The 22,526-nt window shown below is 33.6% G+C and overlaps 3 protein-coding genes across 3 annotated transcripts; 2 read left to right on the top strand and 1 right to left on the bottom strand.

The window, feature by feature from the left end:
• Window positions 1-1,555: 1,555 nt before the first annotated feature.
• LOC143533081 (origin of replication complex subunit 6-like) lies at window positions 1,556-5,149 on the bottom strand. The gene is made up of 10 exons (XM_077027953.1): window positions 5,026-5,149; window positions 4,898-4,944; window positions 3,434-3,538; window positions 3,241-3,321; window positions 3,046-3,157; window positions 2,891-2,953; window positions 2,719-2,806; window positions 2,568-2,638; window positions 2,367-2,463; window positions 1,556-2,023 (listed from the first exon to the last, which is right to left on the bottom strand). Exons 1-10 carry the CDS (start codon window positions 5,143-5,145, stop codon window positions 1,950-1,952), a joined length of 858 nt encoding a protein of 285 aa, XP_076884068.1. The 5' UTR covers window positions 5,146-5,149; the 3' UTR covers window positions 1,556-1,949.
• A 5,564-nt stretch (window positions 5,150-10,713) lies between these two features.
• Window positions 10,714-13,986, top strand: LOC143533113 (naringenin,2-oxoglutarate 3-dioxygenase-like). Its single transcript, XM_077027979.1, has 3 exons — window positions 10,714-11,085; window positions 12,886-13,314; window positions 13,550-13,986. Exons 1-3 carry the CDS (start codon window positions 10,732-10,734, stop codon window positions 13,862-13,864), a joined length of 1,098 nt encoding a protein of 365 aa, XP_076884094.1. The 5' UTR covers window positions 10,714-10,731; the 3' UTR covers window positions 13,865-13,986.
• Window positions 13,987-17,930: 3,944 nt separating this feature from the next.
• On the top strand, window positions 17,931-21,895 carry LOC143533080 (uncharacterized). The gene is made up of 9 exons (XM_077027952.1): window positions 17,931-18,083; window positions 18,210-18,320; window positions 19,454-19,536; window positions 19,608-19,691; window positions 19,804-19,879; window positions 20,360-20,432; window positions 20,506-20,579; window positions 20,657-20,750; window positions 21,745-21,895. The coding sequence occupies exons 1-9, from the start codon at window positions 17,966-17,968 to the stop codon at window positions 21,809-21,811; spliced, it is 780 nt and encodes a 259-aa protein (XP_076884067.1). The 5' UTR covers window positions 17,931-17,965; the 3' UTR covers window positions 21,812-21,895.
• The last annotated feature ends 631 nt before the right edge of the window (window positions 21,896-22,526 follow it).

The raw sequence follows: 22,526 nt of genomic DNA, 5'->3' as shown, positions 1-22,526 counted from the left end.
CCATTTTTCAAAAGTTTGCATGTATTGGTGACATAAGAACACCCATTCCTCTCTTTTTTTTAACACAATACAAGATTTAATCCTAATTTAATAAAACATATTTTTAATAACAATTTTTGTTTGGTTATTTTATCAATTAATCAATCAAATAATTAAATTTGCTACTCTTATAAATGTGATTATCTAAACTGTTACAACTTACAAGTTTTAAGCAATATGCAATTATGTATTCAAACACAAAACAAAGTGACACAACGCTAATACAGATTATCAACTCGTTTAAGATCATCTACAATGAAAGGACACTGGGGATCTCTGTGAAAGAGGGACGCAGGCGTGGCTGAGAGAGGCTAAAGACTTTGAAGAAAGAGTGTGAAAAGTTCATGGCCACGAACTTTGGTTTAGGGCGACGAACGAAGCATGTGAGAAGGATAAACCATTTTTGTGTTTTCCTCCACAGGTGTGGCTCCATCGATGGAGACCACCGATTATAGATGCCCTAAATGTCATTATATTATTAGATAGCTTCATTTGGAACAAGTGTGCTTAGCATGATGTGCATATTATGATAGAGAAGATGCATGAGCACTAATAAGTACTAACATTTACCATCAAGCATCACATGTCAAAATGTCATTGTTTTCTCTTATTTGTATATTTGAATTATATGGTATAACTATGTTACAAGGTATAATCCTGTATGCTACATCCATGAAAACACAAATTTGTTCCTCCGCACAAAAATAAAATTTATAACTAAAAATAAAACGAGTTTTAAATGAGTTGAAAATATCACAAAGTATACTTTCATGCATATAACCTCTTGTATAATGTATAATGTTATTATAACATCTAGATTAGTATTGTAATAAAGTTGTATTTGCAACTGTATCCAATTCAGTGAGTTATTAAAAGAAGTTATAAAAAAGTTTGCTAAAATTTTTACCTAAAGTAATCTCGCTCGTACAAATTTGCCCGAAATCTACCACGTTTTGGCAACTTAACCAACCTTACCCCACCCGTCCATCCTATCACTTCGACTCTAGACCGAAAAACCCAACTTGCGTACACACATACACGGTGCAAGCACATGTGAGTGTCTAAGATCAATATGTCAACAACTTGAGCAATCCAATGCAAGAAAGAGAAAGAACAAAACTTTTTTTTTTTCAAATGCAGTTAATATGTTAGAAAACTTGAAAGTGAATGTCTTGAATCACACCAGGAGTGTAGGGACTTCTATAGTCTATGTGTGTATGTATGGGGGACAATGACAAATTAATACACATGTTGTCACATTAAATCCAGCCACAAAAGCTAAGCCTTAAGAAGCATATCTTTAAGTTTGATTTTTATAAATCATGTAATAGACATCAAGAAAATGATTTGAGGTATGGAGATGGTGATTATGAATTTAACACTAAGGAATAATATGATAGTTACTTTATAGAGTAACCAGGCAGGGGTGGAGGGTCAACCGAACCCATTTTCGTTTTATATGTTACGCATAGTATCGAAAATAGAGAATATGAAACAAAGATGTTTTAAGGTAGAGTGGTAAGTTGCCTTTTCTGTTAGACTAAAAAACCTACACTGGATCGACAGATGGTACGCTAGCGTTGTCTATATTTACGTTGAGTCTTGGAGCTTAGGTTTAACTACTCGTTTTTATGGGTTTCAGGCATGTTATTTTCACTTAAATGGTGATAAAGCTTTCATTGAAGATGTTCCAACGTCATGAATTCTATGAACCAAACAAGCCTGACGATAAAAGTCGTTCATATACCTAAACGTCTTGCATTTCCAAAAACCCGAAAAAGTCCTAATTTGGAAACTGAAAGTCTCAATTTGAGGACAATAGAAACCTAGATACTGTACATTAAGCTATTGGACTACATAGCCACAAAACTTTGCTGCTAACATATTGATGCAACAACTTGAACATAAGCTTACACTCCAACTTCAGTTCCCGGAACTCGCTTGAAAAAACTGAGTTGTGATTGCTTGGTCTTTTTAACAGCAACTATAAAGAGAAAATGATAGATTTAGAATCAGGCAAAAATCGTTCGGTGGTTCAGTTGGATAACGAGTCAAAACAATTGAACTTTACAGGTTAAATATGGCCCGGGCTTGTTTGACCCGAAAACACTTTAAAGGGATAGCTGCATAAAATATGCAATGTGCATTCACAATCTAATCAAGATTTTCAAAATATGTTGATGTTAAAGAAGAGATACATGTTGCTGTTTTTATAACTTTCAAAATATATTGATATCAAAGTGTGAAGCATGTTGCCATTTTGCACAAGCATCCCTTTAATAAATCCTTATTTATTAATTATTTATTAATAAATAGGTTGTAATTACCTTTATCCTTGTTTTGCTTATTGGATTCTACTACAACAGATTTCCATTCTTCATATTTAGGGTCCTCTTGACGCTTACGTTTCTTGCAGGGCGAAAGCTGCAACACATTACAAAAGGATATATAGAAGTTAGTTCCAACATTATGAAATTTGTTAATATAAAACGGGCCCAAATGAGAAATCATGAGAAAAATGTTATTACATCTTTGCTTTCATCAGATGAATAACCACCATCCTCGTCTTGTCGTTTCTCGGGTAAGACATCCAACAAATCTGCAATATTTCATCTTGTTTATATTCCTTTTATCAACTTGTAAACACACAACATGAAATGGTAACACTATTTTAATTACCTCGGTTCACTTTAACGGACTTTGGATCCTTCTTTTCCTTAGACACCCCGAAAACATCATGACAAAGATCCTTCATAGAAGTAGATACCTGCATTGATTCATAACAGTATCTCAATATATGTAAACTAATGTTTTAAGTGACATTTGGGTATATTATAAAAATAATTCTTACACTTGAAAATTCATCTTCGGATGTGCCAGAAAGTTCAATCAACTTACTCTTGTCCACCTTAAGCTATGCAAGTAAACATAATTACAAATCAGTGCCAAAGAAAAAACTACAACAGATAAAACTTATATTACTAAGTAATTACAAAGATGTCATACCTTATGCTTTTTTGCACATAAGTAAAACCCTGTGGCTGTAAACACAGGTCTTGTAAAGTCAGCAGACGCGCGACGGGAAGGAGGTAACGATGCGATAAACCGTTGTTTGTATCTGTATTTAAATCACATTTAGCAATCTAAAACTCTCGTATTACTTGCATCAATAAGATATTGAAAAATATAAATATAACTTACAGTGATAAGCCTTTTTGAACAAAAGGAATAAGTCTAACACATCCAAATTGTATAGCCAATTCTCTAATATCAAGTGTGTTCCTATAAATTATCATAAGCTGAATTTAATGTATATTTCGATTTGATATGCAATTTATGATAAGAGATTCAGTTTAAATGTAACATAGAACATATAGAAAGAATATTAACATACTTGATACCGATTCCGTTTTGCATCACGTTGAAAGACCGAATGTACGCCTTCTCGGACATCCCGCTTAACCTGATTGCAGTCTGGCGATCAAATAGAACTTGCTTTCTGTAGTAATTAGGGGCAGGTAATAACATTAATCAAATTGCAAACATGTAACCACGCATACACGTTTACATTTTTATAACATGTGCATAGGGGTGCAACGAGCCAAGTCATTTGCAAGGTTGCGAGCTACTTGAGATCGACTCAATAAAGACCCAAAGCAAGCCGAGCTTTCGAGATTGACCCAAGCCCGAGCCTCAAATAAAGCTCGTTTAGTCATCGAGCCATGTATGGAAGTTCATTTAGGCTCGTCAAGCGTTAAGTATTTTAAGTTTTACCTAGGAATGTAAACGAGCCAAGCTGAGACCCACTAAGCCCAAGCTCGGCACAACTTGACTTATGAGAGATCGAGCTTGGCTCGTTTCGAGCTCTTTATCTAAATATCAAGCTCGGCTCATTTATTATTAATTAAGTAATTTACATGTGTTTTTAATTATTTTATATATTTTGAGAAAAAAACCTTAAACGCGCCTCAGCTCAGCTGGAGCTCATCTAGGACCTTAAATGAGCCAAAGCTCCATTGTGCATTGTGCAGTATGAAATTATTACATAGAAGTCCCAAAAAAAAACTTATAAATACACAAAAATAATTAAGGCTCGACGAGCTTCCCATACAAGGCTAGAGCTCGGGCTCAATAACTAAACCTCCATAAGAGCTCAAGCTCAAAAAAGCTCAGCTCGTTTCCGGCTTTTTATTAATTCGAGCTCAAGAAGCTTGGCTTGTTTGCACCCCTAAACCTCTTTTGGACTTCTATGTATTAAACTTCAAACTACACAGCGTAGCTTTGAAAAAAGAGCCGAGCTCGAAACAAGCCAAGCTCAAGCTCTCATAAGTCAAAAGTCAAAACCAGCCTAACGTATTCCTAGTTTGCCTCATTGTACACCTATAAGTGCTTATCAGTTATCAATCATATAAACTATGATAACATTATATTAGCGATCCATGCAATCGACATTGTCAATATATCAGTGATATATCGGTTATCGGTCCCTTGGCAAAATATCAGTACGATAATATTTGACTGATATTGGACTTATATTTGACCGATACATCACCGATATCCGTGTTTTAAGTCTTAATTATCAAATTTTAGTGTTCAATATTAGTGTTTTAAGTCTTAATCAATTCTTACTTGCTACGATTGTTCGTGCTTTGCAATTTGCTAAAGGTTGCTTTTTTAATGATAGGAGCATATACTGAATTATTAGTGTTGAATTGCTATATATATGAATTTTACATGATATTAAAATTACCGATATCGGTCCTTAATCGATATCCGATATTGCGATTGCTATTACACGGATTGGTTTTCGGAACAAATCAACAACAGAAAACCTAATTGCATCATTCTTAATACGTACATATTAGCAGCAATCTCCAAACAAATAACCGCTTTGCAAATCTCGCCCTGTAATCACCAAACCAAATATCAATTACAATAAATCAAAACTCAAAATAATAATAATAACAATACCAACAAATGACTTACAATTCCGGCACTGGATGAATCGAATTGAAGATCGGACATGCGGCGAAGCTCAGCAGCTTTACGGACGACTTGTTTCGGTCCGGATAAGTCTAACTTCCGTGCAATGTCCGTCAAATCCATTTGGAATAATAAGATACACAAAATTCACACAATCGGTGTGTGTGTGTCTTCTGTGATTGTTATTATTACTGTTATTGGATTGAATTGGAAGATGATATTGATGAGTAATAATAATAAGAGTAGTCATGGCGGGAAGGTTGAATCTGGTGTGTGTTTCTAATTTTCGTTTGGCGCCAGTTGTGGGTTATTTATACTTTTGTGTGTGGGCTTGGGCTACTACCTTCATGAATATGAATGCTCACTGCGGTTCGGGTTCCAGTCTCGGTGTGACAAGGTATTGGAAAATCGAATATTCGCAACACTCGGTTTGGGTTCGAGTCAAGGTACTATTTTTAAAATCCATACCCTATGCACCAATTTCGGGTCGAGTATAGATTAGGTATTTTGAGAGGCCATCAGGTAATTATGGGCATAGATTAGATATTTGGAAAACCATGTTTCTGGTATTGAAAAAACCCGGTTTTGGGTAGGGAACCGGTTCCGGTGTTCGGATATTAATTGGTACAAATCGAGTTTGATTCCGAGTACGGGTTTTGGTACTGAAATGATACCCTATCCGTACCCTACAGGTAGGGTCGGGTACGGGCTCGGATATTAAACTCGGGTATAAAGAAACCCGGTTCTGAGTTTTTTCTTGGTCCGGGTTCGGGTTTTTTGTGAACCTCTACCCAGTTGCTATCGAATTCAAACTTAAGACCTTGAAATCTGCGACCCAAATCTTCAATTCTCATCCAATATTAGTTGACCTAAAGGTCAATGACGTGTTACTACTCACTTGTTTATTTTTGTTAAAAATATTTAATAAATGGAATAATATATTTCTTCTATGTACATACATATGTGGTTAATTAAGACGGGTCTATTGTGGTTTATTTATTAAAGTCGAGTTATTTACTATAAAACTTTTCTTCTTATTTTCAAAAAAGAAAAACTCTAAGATAATATGTTTATTGATGAAATGAAATAGATATATATGAATATGAAATCTTCCAAAACGCCAAGCTATTTACTGTTTACAAAGTTTTTTTTTTCTTATTTTCTAAAGTAACTAGTTATACTTTTATTTTTTAAAATAACTATACACTTTTTCCCTTCTAAAGTAACTATAAACGTTGCATTGTCAGTTTAGTAAGTTATCTATATAAATCAATCTTGTAGATTCTATTGAGTTATGCATCAAATATAGTTTAACACAGATAATACAAAATTGAAGTGTAACCCACATATATAATTTCATAAATCTAATAAGGCTATGTGTAGTGGGCTAACATCCAAGTCTACATCATCTAAGTATGAGTACCAAACATCATTCTAGATGGGGCGCAAAGGGCGTTAAGGTGTCGATCGTAAGGGTAGTAACGAGTGTGAATGTAGATTGTATGGCTATTTGTGTTGATTTAATGTTTTCACCAATTAAAATTCATTCCACATGGGTCTAATATGGTTAAAATGTATTTAGAGTAAGAAGTTTAAAAACAAACTTGAGAAGTTTGATTCCTTATAGTTTTACCACTAAAGTTTTAAGCAATTATCTTTTGGCACATAGAGATTTAGTTTAGTTTTTTAGAGTTTTGTCACATAAGTTATAAATATTTACCTTTTGGCCAATAGAATTTTACTTTAGTTCCTTAGAGGCTTACCATCTAAGACCTATAGTAAGGACATAACAGTAGTCATATTTGGTCTTTTTGATAAGCTGATAATGTTGGATTGGTGTGTTGTATCGATGGTTGCAAACCGGATTATGAGGATAGGGTTTGATCACCAATCACTACAGAGGGCCGAATGAATTCAAACCATAAATCAAGCACAAAACTAGACCGTTTTCTCGGTCATGCGTGTACTTTTAGGCTTTAGCTATGTTGAGAACTTTGAACCACTCGGCCACTCCCATAACCACAAGACTATTTTCTCATTTTCGAAACTGTGGATTATTCTATTATAAAGGGCAATCATCAAAGCATGTTTAACTTTAAGCCGGGGGAGTTCTTATTAGAGAAATCACTAAGATTTAAACTGAGAAGAAAGTATGTTAATCATGTTAAAATGAAAACATTCCAATTCTGTAATTTATAAATTAGTCACATAATATATAACAATATAACAAAGGTTAAGTTATTATACAAAGGGGAACGAAAATGAGAATGATGAGAAAGATTTGTAGCAAAAAAAAAAAACCTTTAAAAAATTTAAATATAATTATAAAAAAATCATAACTCAAAGTTTAATAAAAACGAAAAAAAGTAAAAACATAAAAATGTTTTCACCGTCTTCTTGTTCTCACTAAAAAAAGGCACAATGGTGAGTGAAAAATATCATTGTGTTTGTGTTTATTTTCGTCATTAATTGTGTCTTTTTTACTTGGCATATATGTGTTTTTTTATATATTGTTATGTATTACTTTACATTGTTTTATATTTTGCAATATATTGTGTCTTTTTTTAGTTATAATTGTGTCTTTTCATTTTCATCATTGTGTCTTTCATTTCGGCATTGTGTCTTTTCGTCGATTTATTTTTTCAACGGGAATGACCGAGGGGGGATATTTTAGTTTTTAAAAATTCTGCGTTTTTTATTTATATTTTAAGTTATGATTTTTTATTACTTTTTTTAATCTGTTCTTAAGATGTTTTTTATGTAAACAGAACTCATTCTTACGCTTCTCATTTTCATCTTTCCTAATTTAAATTTGCCCGTACAACAAAAGAACAATAATAATTTTAATCTCATCTTATTCATTTATTAATGTTGTACATCAATGCTAAAAATGGAGTACCATTTTGTAAATTTGTGTCCAGAATAGTGCCCCGCATACGTGGCATGCTGAACCAAAACGTGGAGTCATAAATCATACAACTTTATTAATGTACCACACAACTCCTTTTGGATCAAGTAATGTAGAATGGTAGGTAGGTTAAATATAAGGTGTTTAGTAGAGAGACGTATCTCACATTCTCACCTTAAATTTCTTTACTTATTAAACAATTATAAGTACGTGAATATTAATGAAAAGAATTAATTAAACGTACCTAACGTCCTCGAAACCTTTTATATCGGGTTCTTTCTTAAATAGTTTACCTTATAATTTACAATAATGTAACTTTATTAAAAAATAACCTAAAAGTAAACGATTCAATAATAAAAAATAATCAAAAAGTTATTTCATATTAAAAAAAAATAATGCAAAAGCACTCAATTTTTTTAAAAATAGTCCTAAAGTTTACATGTTTAAATGTAAATTGTTGGCTTAAAAGTAATTTTGAAAAAATATGGGCCGCAAATATCAAACAATTCTCGGACATAAAACCGGTTTGCCGGTAAAAACCAGTATTTTAGAAGAAAAAGAACTGACGGTAGTATGTTCTAGCAAACCGGTCAAATATACCAGACTCAAAATACTGAGCTGTTGTACGAAATCCAATTTAATTGATTCAAGCGGTTTTTAAAACACTTGAATTACTAACAAAACAATGTTATAAATATAAGTTTAAACAGTGATGGATCTTGAACATATAGTATGGATGGGCCGAAATCACGAGACCTAATTTTTTTTCCTATTTCTAAGTTTTGGGTCGGAAAACCGGTTCGAGTCGGGTCGAATAATAATTCCAAACCCTAGCCCACCAAATTGAAACAACAAATATACAAAATTGTGAAATGCAAGTTATCGAACCTAGTCTTCGCTTGCTTCTGTTGATTGTTTCGATTAATAAATTTCACACCTCACAGGTCAGTATGTCACACAGCGGCTAACGCACAACGAAAATTCCATTTATTGTTGTGTTCGAACATCGACCAGATGGTAGAGTTGGATTTTGGGCTTAATTCTTGTTTGTTTTAATTTTTTTGGTTTAAAATTTATTTGGGTTCGGGCTTGATTTTGGTCTTATGGAGTTGTATTTCTTATTCTTTCTTTATCTTTATGTTTATTTCGTAAACAATTTCTCATTCTTTAGCTTTGAACAGACTTTATTTTTTAAAAATTCAAAGTTGGTCCGCACTTAAATATATATAAATTTGGTTGGGCCGGACTCAGTATATATAAATTTTTTGTTTTGATTTTTCTTGAAAAATACACTACCGAGCCAAAAACGTGGTGGGGCCGTGGCCCGGTTTGGCCCAAGAGAAGATCCGCCGGTGAGTTTAAATGTTGTATTAAATAAGATTTTTTAAATATTTATAAATTATAAAATTTTATTTATTATTATTGAGCTATATAGTTATATAGATAAAAAAAATTAAATAGAAATACAACAAACTCGATCGGTTGACAAGAGCGGTGGGTAGGGAATTATAGAGGCTGCATTACCCCCCCCCCACCCCACCCCACCCCACCCCAACAACACATATTCACGTGTGGCAGCTGAAGTCTTGAAACTCTAACCTACCCACCATTCATATACCTTGACCTTTTAAAACCCGGTATTTTATTTGTATCGTATTTAGTTAAAAATGATACAATCAGTTAAACCGGAATATACTAAAAGGTTCAACCGAGTTAAATAATTTATATTATAATTTTATATAAATACAGTTTTAACTCAACATAACCCAAAAATACATTAATAAACATCATACTTAAACCAAATACACACATGAACAATGGCCGAGACAAACAGAAAGTTTGTGCTTTGTATACGTAATTAGTTAATTACAAAAGACGTACATAAACCAACATTGGAATTACATGATACAAATTTTGCTGATTAACAAATCGTCGTTTACCGTGTTTACTCGTTTCAACTTTATATGTTACGTTAAAAGTCATTTTTAAAAAGGGGAAAATTCTCAAAATAAGCGTTTATGAAAACGTATTCCTGGTTTTAGGTGTCATTTGCAATAAATTCTCAAAATATATATTATTAACTAGTCGTGACGAGTAGTTTATGATTACACACGAGTAGTTTGTAAAACCAGTTAAAACTTGACACGTGCCCTTAAACTAACCGTAATGAGCAGGTTTACGATTCATTTGCTCGTCACGACTAAATAAGTTTCATGCATCGTAATCAACGCTCACGAGTCATTCATAACTCATATAGACGCAACGACTAGTTTACCTGGTTTACATTCCCCACACGAGTAGTTTATTAGTAGTTAACTCGCCACGACTATTTTAACCTTACAATCTACTCGTCACGACTAAATAAACTTATGAATTACTCGTGGGCGTTGATTACGAGGCATAAAACTTATTTAGTCGTGACAAGTAAATAGTTAGTAAATCTGCTCGTTACGATTAGTTTAAAGAGACGTGTCAAGTTTTAATTGGTTATACAAACTACTCGTCACAACTAGATTATAATACCTATTTTGAGAATTTCTTGCAAATGACACATAAAACCTGAAAAACGTTTTTATAAACGATTATTTTGGAAATTTTCCCTTTTAAAAAACACGGGCATAAAAAAATATTAAAAATCTTTCAAATTTAAAACCGACAGTTTTTGAAAACCTTAAAAAATCAAGTTGCAACCGGCTAGTACGTACCGGTTTTTAAAACATTGTCTACATCCAACACTATAAATGTTATTAAATACCACCCCCCAAACACTCACACTCACACTCACACTCACACTCACACTAATGGCACCAATGTCCATGAAATGGGACGAGACATCCATGCATGAAAACCGGTTCGTCCGAGACGAGGACGAACGTCCAAAAGTGCCATACAACAAGTTTAGCAACGAGATTCCGGTCATATCCCTTGAAGGGATCGACTCGGAATCTCGTAGGGTGGAAATTTGTGAAAAGATTGTCAATGCTTGTGAAGATTGGGGGATTTTTCAGGTGGTGGATCATGGTGTCGACACCAAACTGTTGTCCGATATGACGAGGCTAGCTAGAGAGTTCTTCGCTATGCCGCCACAAGAGAAGCTCCGGTTTGATATGACCGGTGGCAAGAAAGGCGGATTCATCGTCTCTAGTCACCTTCAGGTAACGACTCAAAAAATTTTCGTCCTTGTGAAAAAATTTTATGGATCCGTCACTGATTATTATACGTACATATCATAACTATGATTATTTGTTTATTTTTTATTAATAAAAATAGTAATGATAATAATAATAATAGTAATAATTATTATTGTCATTATTATTATTACTTGTACTCTAACTAGTATACTATCAATAAGAACATAAAAATTATAACTACACACTGTTAGTTAGTCGCTCAATTATTTTAGCATGGTCCCAGTTTTATGTGTATAATCAAAATTATAGCTTCTGTGACAAGTATAATAATAACATTTATTACTATAACAATGAATTTTGATCAAATACAAATAAAATTAACATGCTAAACATGAGAATCAAGTAGAGTAATTATATATACAAGTAGAGTAATTATAATAGAGTAATTACTCTACTTGATTCTCATAATTACTCTATGATAATTACTCTATTTGAATATATAATTAATCTACTTGATTCTCACGTTTAGCACGTTAATTTTATTTGTACGTTAATCTTTCCCTACCAACAATAAAAAAAAATCTTTTTTTGTTTGTTTACTTTTTTAAAAACTAAACTTAATGCATAATATGTCAAATATTCCCTTTTTCAAACTGAAAGGGTTAAACACGTGAAATCACATATATCAAAAGCTTGATATGTTTTATTCAGTTATTATTATTATTATTATTATTATTATTATTATATTGTTCACTACATTCGTACCTTACTATTGCGAGTTTGCGGTTATCATTCAAGATGAGTGAACAATAAGACATCAAATGTGTTTCGGGAATGATCGTTTTAAACTTATTGGTTTTTGTGTTTTGTTTCTTACCATAATTGTGAAATATAGTACTTTTTTATTTTATGTTGAAATATGATTAAAGATGTCAAATAATAATAATAATAATAATAATAATAATAATTCTGCAATAAATTGGTGTAAATGTTGATTTCTATTACGGACAGCTATAAAAGTAAAAGTCAATTATAGGCAATTACGCATGGGTTGAAACTTTCTCAATAAATTAGTATGGTTGATTGGTTGAATAGATAGAACTACTTGTTATCCGGCGTGTTGCGCCGGTGTTTTTTTGTTGTAGTAGTTTCTCTGTTCAGCTAGGCGATTGCGTCAGTGTACCTTTGTTGCTCTATTTAGTTAGCAGTGGATGTGATTTGTTAATTGTTACAAAAGTTCCTTCCATTTATGGTGCTACGTTTAGCTAGGCAATTCGGTGTACATTTAACACCAACGCTTATCATCTATCTCACACCTTGCAACAATCGCACCGGTCGCACGATTTAAACACACATAAAACATAGTACGTTATAATAACTTTACCACCACACCACTTTACTTTTCCATTACCTGATTTAGTAAGAAATCTATAAATACAAAAATTTTTGTTTAAAATATTTCTATTTAAAAAAAAAACAAAAACAAAAAATTAAACAACAATAAAAAAAACTAAAAAACCGGGTGTGAGGAGAATTGAACTCGTGACCCACAACTTCCAATTTTGTTAATTTTGTTGCTTTCAAATATTAAATACTAAAACAAATATTATTTTTTTTAAAAAGTAACTTAATGACTACACATGATAGCCACTGATTGGACCCCCCCCCCCCTCCAAAATCTCTGTAGCAATTTAGGTTTCCTTTGATATATAGTATAATTATAGAATACAATTGATAATATTGGGCCTAAGCCCACCATTGTATTGGACTGGGCTAACTCAAATAACCATATTTAATTTATGGGTCGTTTGATGCATGCTATAGGGTGAAACGGTGCAAGATTGGAGGGAGATTGTAACCTACTTCTCGTACCCAATAAAAGCAAGAGACTACTCACGGTGGCCCGATAAGCCCGAAGAGTGGAGGGCTGTTACCGAAGAGTACAGCAAGGAGTTAATGGATCTGGCCTGCAAGCTACTAGAGGTGTTGTCTGAGGCAATGGGCCTTGAGAAAGAGACCCTTAAAAAAGCCTGTCTTGATATGGACCAAAAAATCGTGGTGAATTACTACCCGAAGTGTCCCCAACCCGACCTGACATTGGGCTTGAAACGGCATACGGATCCGGGAACAATCACATTGTTGCTTCAAGACCAGGTCGGCGGGCTTCAAGCGACACGTGATGGTGGAAAGAGTTGGATCACGGTTGAGCCCGTTGAAGGTGCATTTGTTGTTAATCTTGGCGATCATGGACATGTAAGTGTTTATTATTTGGGTAATTATGCAATAATGTTGTTACACATTTTATAATTATGCTAACATTGAAAATTAATTGAAACAATGTACTTTTATCCTTTTACCAATCACAAAACATATTTTTTGTCCATACTTTTCAAAATACTAGTAATGACCAATACAAGTTAAATTGTTATATATCCTATCATCATCATATTTTGATTTGAAATATTAACAAAATTTGGTATTGAGATAGTATTTGAGCAATGGACGGTTCAAGAACGCAGACCATCAAGCCGTGGTCAACTCAAACACAAGTCGGCTATCCATAGCAACGTTTCAAAACCCTGCACCAGAAGCAATAGTGTATCCATTGAAGGTGAATGAAGGAGAGAAGCCAATAATGGAAAAGCCTATAACATTTATGGAAATGTACAAGAAGAAGATGAGTACCGATCTAGAGTTGGCTCGGCTCAAGAAGCTAGCCAAGGAGACACAACAAGCTTTGGAGAAAGTGGACACAGAACCAATCCCGGAGAAAGTGAAACCGATCGAAAATATATTTGCTTAAAAGCTCTTATATTTCCCTTTTCTTATTTGATGCGCTGGGGTTAAATAATAATGATGTGTTTTGAGTCCTTATGGTTTATTTGATATTTTCGTTGTGTTGTTTTTAGTACGTGTTATAAATGTAATTTATAACTATTAGATCATTTACATTAAATTTTCTTCTTTGATTGTAAAATAAATTAAGATGCTTCGCTAGTGATTTTAATGATAAAATCACTTAAATATGTTTGATATCCAACTAAGAGTATTTTTGTGCAATTCGTTTTATTTTAAAATCTATCCCTGAATTAATATCCTATCTTTTGATTAAATTATTATTTTTTTAGGGTTAATATGAGATATATAATCTGTCAAATTGCCAAATGGATTCAGTTACAACAGAGAGACAGGTAAGCGGGCAACAAGCTGCGCTGCCACCCACTTTTAAATGGCAAAACTGATCCCCTGAAAACATAGTTATCGTTGACCGGCGTGGACAAGGCTGATGATCCATTTTGGTGTTTGTTTTGTACTTCTGGACATGCAACTTTGGCGATCTTTTGGTCATTTACTCGTGTAAGGCCCCGTTCCCGGAAGCCCTACTTTAGCGTCGGATTTACTCATATACACAGTTCTTACAATCAGAGTTAATAAAAACTTTCGCGGAAACGTCAACTTAAATAATTCATTACAAAACATTAAATCTTTTCTTTGATACTATAACACAAAACATTATATTTAAAACATCTTTTCTTCCATCTTAAGATGTCAACCGTTCAATCCATGCCATGTGCCATCCTCATGCTAGTTCTTTGGTCTGATCACCTGCGTGCATACTAAAAGTCAGCTACGCTGAGTGAATTCTAGTTAATCAAGCAACTTATCACACAACCACTACATGCATCATATACGTATCCGAAGACACGTAGTCCACTATCTAACCAGCTCACCTTACCACTTAGCCTCTTATTTACACCTACCACTTTGCCACTTTAATAACGTATAACGTTATGCCACTTTGCCACTTTAATGACATAGTCAAGTATAGGCTTACCCTACCACGTACTATCGTCATGCCACTAACACTCTTACTAGACTCTTGCCACTTCTAACACACTCTACCTCTACTTGTCTACAACACGCTTCATATCATTTACATAATAAGCAAGTCACATCATAGCATTCATACACACTAATAACCACTTGGCAATCACTATCATTGGCGATGCGTGCAATATCCGAAGATCGTTCACGCACCGGCAAGTATTATATATTAGCTACCTTGTATAACATCTATAGCATACACTTACCACTTAAGGTAAGTGTATTCACACTTCACATCGAGTATGCACACCGCCCCGAAAACATAACAAGGAAATGGGGCTAGAAACTCACCTGAAGTCGATTACTTCTTCTGCTAACGGTTACTTCTTCTTGAGCTGTGCGCGTCTAACTGTTTAATAATTACAGTGTTAAGTACCGCTCTAGTCATCTCATTGCTACTTAATTAGTCTTACACGTCTAAGCTGTTTTACTTCATTAAATCATTACCTGGTTAGTTAATCGTTACTCATTAACCTTTAAAGGTATCTTTCATAAATTGCCAAACTCCAAGGGCTGTTGTGTAATTATATAATTCTTTTCTAAGTCCAGGGACCATTCTGTCTTTATATTAAACTCCTAGTTCATTACTTTGCCCTTAACGAATCGGGTAAAGAATCATCCTCTGATTCGCTAAGCTCCCATAACGAACTAGCTAACGAATCACCCTCTGATTCGCTAAGCTCCCATAACGAACTAGCTAACGAATCACCCTCTGATTCGCTAAGCTCCCATAACGAACTAGCTAAAGAATCACCCTCTAGTTCTCTAAGTTTCCTTAGCGAACTAGCTAAAGAATCACCCTCTAGTTCTCTAAGTTTCTTTAGCGAACTAGGGTTAGGTCAGAGAACATTCCCTGACACCTTTATCTTTTCCGGCGCCGTCATCGCCGGAAAACCGCGTTTTCGCCGGAAAAACGAGATCTCACTCGTTCTTCCACCGTTTTCATCGTTTTTCGTTCCGTTTGATCCAGATTTGAGCTAGGGTGATCCCTAAACTCATCTTAGGTCCGGTTTATACCCGATTCCACCCGGATCTTGTGATTTAAATGGTTTAACGGTGTCGGCTCGTCGTTACGCGACTATAACTAACGGGTTAAGCTCATACAATATTAAACTATCGTTACCTCGGGTCGGTGCTCGGTTTCCTTCTTGATTTCAGCTAGAGATAAGGAAGAACTAGAGAGAAATATTAAGTGTGTGTTTTGGTGGTGTGTGAAATATGTGAGAATGAGGATTAAATGGTGATTAATGGTATTTATATTTAGGGATCATGGGCTCAAGCCCATGGACTCTCCTTCATTCTTTCATAACCCAAGTCCATAACCCATATCCATTACCCAACACTAGCCTGACCCATACCAACTCCTACTCTATTTATTTATTTCCCGATAACCCGAGTAAACTTTCCCTCTATTATTAAATAATATAATTAATATTATTTTGGAAATTTCGGGATGTTACAACTCGGCTGTTGCGCACTTTTTAATTAAACGTTTCTTGCTATTGTTAAAAAAGAATAATTCTAAGATAATATGTTTATTGAATATATATGAAATCTTCAAAAACGCCTAGCTATTTACTATTTATAAAGATTTTTTTCTTATTTTCTAAAGTAACTAGTTATACCTTTATTTTTAAAGTAACTATACACTTTTTCCCTTCTAAAGTAACTATAAATGCTGCATTGTCGGTTTAGTAAACTATCTACATAAATTAATCTTGTATTTATGCTTTTAAGTTATGCATCAAATATAGTTTTACATAATTTATATAAAGTTGAAGTGTCGACCCATAAATATTAATTTACAACATCTCATAAGGTCATGTACAGTGGGATAACATCTAGATCCACATAATCAAAGTATGGGCACCAAACACCATTACGGAAGGGGCGCCAAGGGCTTTAAGGTGCGGAGCGTGAGGATAGTAACGAGTGTGTGTAGATTGTATAGATATTTGTGTTGATTTATGGGTTGATCAATTAAAAGTTTAAAAAAAATTGAGATGTTTGATTCCTTTATAATTTTAGCACTGAAGTTTTAAATATTTATTTTTGACCTATACAATTTTAGTTTAGTTTTATTAGCGTTTTATTACCTAAGTTTCATGCATTTATCTTTTAATGCTTTAAAGTTTTGCCACCTAAATTACAAATATTTACCTTTTTGACCCATAAAGTTTTACTTTACTCGGCCCAGTTTATTGTGTCATTTATTACTCGTCTGTTTTTTTTCCTTAACTACTTGTTGGACTGTGATCTACTCGGCCCTTTCGGCCTAGATTTTTTGATATCCTTTACTACTTGTGGTTCATGATCTGCTCGTGTTTCAAGATCTACTCGACATGGTTTTTTTGATTCATGATCTACTCGCCCCGACAATAACATTAATGCAATCGCCGAGCCTACTGCTTTGTTTGCGCCTAGTTTTGATTTTGGGTGAGTGTATCGTTTAATGACAAGTGTTTGGTTTTTATTGGCTATACGATTAGTACTAGGGCTGTCATAACATGTCAGACAAGACACGACACGATAAAACACGATGACCTGTTGTACTAAACACGAACACGACACGATAACTAATCGTGTCATTTTTTCTAAACATGAGCATGAACCTGTTTAGTAACAGGTTAACCTACTAAGACATGTTAAGAGACATGTTTAAACATACAATATGTGTAATGAAAACAAAATTTTCAAAACAAACATAAAATTAGTTAATGCAAAATTCATAGCATATTTGAAACAAAAAATCATAATCCTTAACATATATGAAACAAAAAATCACAAATCCATAACATACTTGAAACAAAAAATCATATAAGCAAATAATAACATTCATTATAAATATAATAACGAGTTTTAACGAAAATAAGTGTAATGCCGTATATAATCTCGTGTCATGTTAATAAGTTCTTTGTCATTGACAGCCACTTACTATTACTCATCTTTAATTTTATACTTTACCTTGGTTAACAGAACCCAGATCACAACCGGTAACAACAACCTAGTACCAACCGCCATGGACACCGGCTGTCTTCTCAGAGCACTAAAACCATCAAACACAATCCTTAAAAAAACAATCAATCTCCGATGTTCATCCTCGTATTCCACCTCACCCACCAATTTGTTTTACACAGGTCAATTAATTAATATTAATAATTAATACTAATCACCAAATTTCATTTCCAATTATATATACCCACCACATTAATTTAATTACTTACAAACAAACCCATAATTTATTAATATGAATTTGTATTCAGGAACAGTGAAGAAGAGAGTGTACGATGGGTTATTGTTGGATGCAGGTGGAACTCTTCTGCAGTTAACAAAGCCGGTTGAGGAAGCTTACGCGTCAATCGGTCGTAAATACGGTCAGTATACGAACCGTGGAAGGTCATTTATGTTCGTTTATTTAATAAGCGGAAGTTTGTTAGTTTATATTTATGTTCGATAATGTACATTTGTTTAAGTTTGTTCGTTTATGTCAGTTTAGTCTAGTTTTATTAATTTGTATAGGCCTAAGTACCAATGTTGTAGAAACCGCTAGGCGATAGTCGGACGGTGGGGTAGGGACTAGCGATTAATCAGAATTAATAGGGATTAGTCAGATTATAATTTATATGTAAATTTTCAAATATACGATATACCAAATTTTATATATAAATTTCTAATTATGACCAACTAGCGATTAATTAGGCATTAATCGATGCCTAGGCGTGAATTTTACAACCATGGGCCTAAAAGATTGATATTCACGTTTACTTTTAATTTTTAATTCTTTGGACTTCTATGTATTGATTTCACACCGCATAACTAAGCTTCAGCCGAGCTTTGGCTTGTTTAAGGCATTGCACATGAGCTCGAGCCGAGATTAGGCTCGTTTAAGGTTTTGTCAAAATATATAAAAATAATTAAAACTGTATATAAATTAATTTATATATAATTAGCGAGCCAAAATTGAGCTTGAACAATTGACTCACAAGCCGAGCTCAAAACAGGTCGAGCTCGAGCTTGAACAAACAACTCACAAGCCAAGCCAAGCTCAAACTTTAGAAATAGAGCTAGAAACATGCGATTGATGCTCTGATTCGAAAGACCTCTGATATATTTGGATCACTATAATTTTAAAAAACACACACAAAAATAAATGACGATTTCTCTGCATTTGTATTTAAATTAGTTATGAATTAGTGATGCTTGTTGTCTAAACTTATGCCTTAAATATCAAACCCTGCACAGAGTAAAAGGAACCTATATGCGAATCCAACTCGTGTTTGTATTTAAATTTATCATCTGAAAAATGCATACACGAGTTCTTCTCTTATGACGTGATTCTTTAGCTTGATAGGACTTAACTCTGCTATGCTAGAGAAAGTAGATACGCGAACATGGCTCTGCATATCTCATGGCTATAGGCGTAATTAATATCGGTTTAACACACCTCGCAAAATGGCTACTTTCTTGATTTTCTCTTATAATATTCGATCTAAATCTTTGCATATAGGTTTAAATGCAACTCCTGCTGATATAAAACAAGGGTTTAAAAGAGCCTTTTCTTCTCCATGGCCCGAAAAACTTCGTTACCAGGTACCATTGTTATTATTATTATTTACATGATTTATCAGCATGTAATAAATCTTGATTTTCTTCTTGTAAAGGGAGATGGAAGACCATTTTGGAAGCTTGTTGTTTCTGAAGCCACCGGTTGTTCTAATAACGATTACTTTGAAGAAGTTTATGAGGTTAGTCACCTAATGACTAACAAGTAACAACTAATAATAATTTTGTTTTACTTGAAAGTTATTAATTAGCATATTTAAGTATTTAACTGTTACTCATTTGTGTTTTTACTAGTACTATGCCAACGGTGACGCGTGGCACCTTCCAACCGGCGCGCATAAAACACTAACGGATTTAAAAGAGTCTGGAGGTGATAATCAAGTATTTATTTTAGGGGTGTCCATGGCTCGGTTTGGGCTAAAACCGAACCAAAACTCGAAACTTCGGTTGCAGTTTATTTCAGTTTTGCTATTTCAGCTTGAAATTTTTTGGTCGAAAATTTTTTTAATTAATATTCGATTGATTATTTTACATTTGGGCTAGAATATTTTAGTTACATATTGATTAATTCTTATAAATTATTTAAATAAAAAAAACAAAATATTAAAATCTATAGATTCGGTTTGGTTTTATTACATGCAAAACGAAAACCAAAGTACCGAACTATAAGTTTGGTTTTTGCAACAAAACACAAAACCAATCTGTCGGTCTTGTTTCAGTCTTTTAGGTTTTGGATCGGTTTGTTTATTTTCATGCACACCCCTATTTTGTTTTATTTTCTCATATTTTTATTTTCTAAGTTCTCATATTTTGTAAGTAAATAGTTTTTATTTTTTTATTTATCGTATAGTTAAACTGGCTGTCGTGTCCAACTTCGACACTCGCTTAAGGAAGTTGTTACAAGACCTCAACATTATAGACTTGTAAGTATCAACTACCAATATTAATATTATTAATCATATTGATTATTTACTAAATATTTGTTTTTTTGGTTAGGTTTGATGCTGTCATAGTATCTTCAGAAGTCGGGTACGAAAAACCGGATGCAAAAATATTCGAAACGGCTTTAGGTATGTAATGTAACAATCATTATTTATTAATACATTTAATTTTTTCTAATTATATAGTTATGTTACATGATAAATAGATCAGATTAATGTGGAAGCTGCAAAAGCTGTACATGTAGGAGATGATCAGAAGGCTGATAAGTTAGGAGCAAATGCTGTTGGAATTGATTGTTGGTAAGCTTAATCTAATATTCTAATTAGTTATGGAGGTGTAAATCGTAAACGAGCCGAGCCTGGGCTTGAGATCGGCTCATTTCAAGCTCTTTTTCTAAAGCTCGAGCTCGGCTCGTGAGTCTTTTTTAGGTGTGGGCTCGGCTCGTTTATTATTGATTTTAGTTAATTTATATACATTTTTAATTATTTATATATATTTTGAGAAAATCTTAAACGAGCCCAAGCTCGACTCGAGCTCGTATAGTACCTTAAACGATCGAAAGCTCAAATCGAACTCGGCTGTGCAATGTCCATCATCATCATCATCATCATCATCGTACTCAGTATATCCCACCAATAGCAATGCTATGGTAGGGTCTGAGGAGGGTAAGATGTAGACAGCCTTACCTCTATCCCATAGGGATAGAGAGGCTGCTTCCGGTGAGACCCCCGGCTCGATAGTAGTTTTGCATCAAGCCTTGGACATAAGGCACATAGCACTCAATCATCGGGACACCGGCTGATCGGTGCATGTGCCCTTGTCTTTCGGCTATCAACGCCACCACATGATGCCTGATTAACCTTCCGCCACTTTTAACGTTATTTTCACGAGATTAGTAAAATAACGTCAAAATTAGTGCAATTTTACTTTTGCCCACCCGAGGGTTCACACATATATACATTATATGCGCGCACCGCAAGCAGGGCGTGGCTGTGCAATGTGAAATACTAAAATTAATACTTAGAATTCTGAAAGAGGTAAAACTTAAAAATAAACAATGATTGATGAGCCTAAATGAGCTTCTCATACAAGGCTCGAGCTCCATAACTAAATGAGCTTTACTTGAGGCTTGGGCTCAGCTCGAGCTCGAAAAAGCTCTCGTTTTGAGCTTTTTATCGATCTGAGTTTGAGTAGATTATGAGCAACTCGACTCGTTTGCTCCCTAGTGTAAATATACATTATTTTAAATATATTTTTGTATAAAAATATTACTAAGATTTATCTGATGAGCAGGTTATGGGGAACGGAAGTGAAGACATTTTCAGATATTCAGGACCGTATTCTTGTACATGACTTGTAGCTTGTATACACAAATTATTTGTTTGAATTTGTGGAAATTGTTTTTCTTTGAAGAATTGGACTGATGTTATTAAGAATTATAGAATGAAAAGTTGGTTAAATTGTAACTTTTTTACCTCATTCCATTTAGATATTTCAAATTCACTAAAGAAAAAAAAACATATTTTACATGATTCATTCTATATCTACATGATTGTAATACACATTTTTTACTTGCCCAAGTCCCATCAAATTCTTAAAAATTTTGAAGACGACCCTGATATAAATACTAGAATAATCAAATATATATTCTTAAATATTTCAAACCGCTCAATAAAGTTAAATAACGAGGCTTAGATGTCAAGCCCATATTCAATTCTATCATAATTTCCCTCCTAATATTTAATCTCTTGTCTTATTCACCTTAGTTATTTATGTTTAATTGATCAAAACCATTTCGGCAATCGAGTTATAAAATAGTCAATTTTCGTCATAATCTTCTAATCTTTCATCTCAATCATCATAGCTATTCATGGGTCATTGATCAAAAATCATTTCGGCAATTGGGTTATAAAATAGTCAGTGAATTAAAAAGGGAAATATTATTTGAAGATCAAATAAGTAGAAATATGAAATTAAAATATCATTCATTTTAGACTTCTTATTATTTATATTAAATATTTCATTTCCTTTTTATCATTAATTTTGTTTCTTTATTTTAAATAACAGACCTACTT

The sequence above is a fragment of the Bidens hawaiensis genome, unplaced genomic scaffold, assembly GCF_021521415.1.
Source record: "Bidens hawaiensis isolate Kalapana, Puna unplaced genomic scaffold, B.hawaiensis_p1.1 tig00009618_1, whole genome shotgun sequence".
In the NCBI taxonomy this organism is placed as follows: Eukaryota; Viridiplantae; Streptophyta; class Magnoliopsida; order Asterales; family Asteraceae; genus Bidens; species Bidens hawaiensis.
The sequence above is the reverse complement of the archived record's forward strand: the minus strand, read 5'-3'. Positions and strand labels throughout refer to the sequence as shown.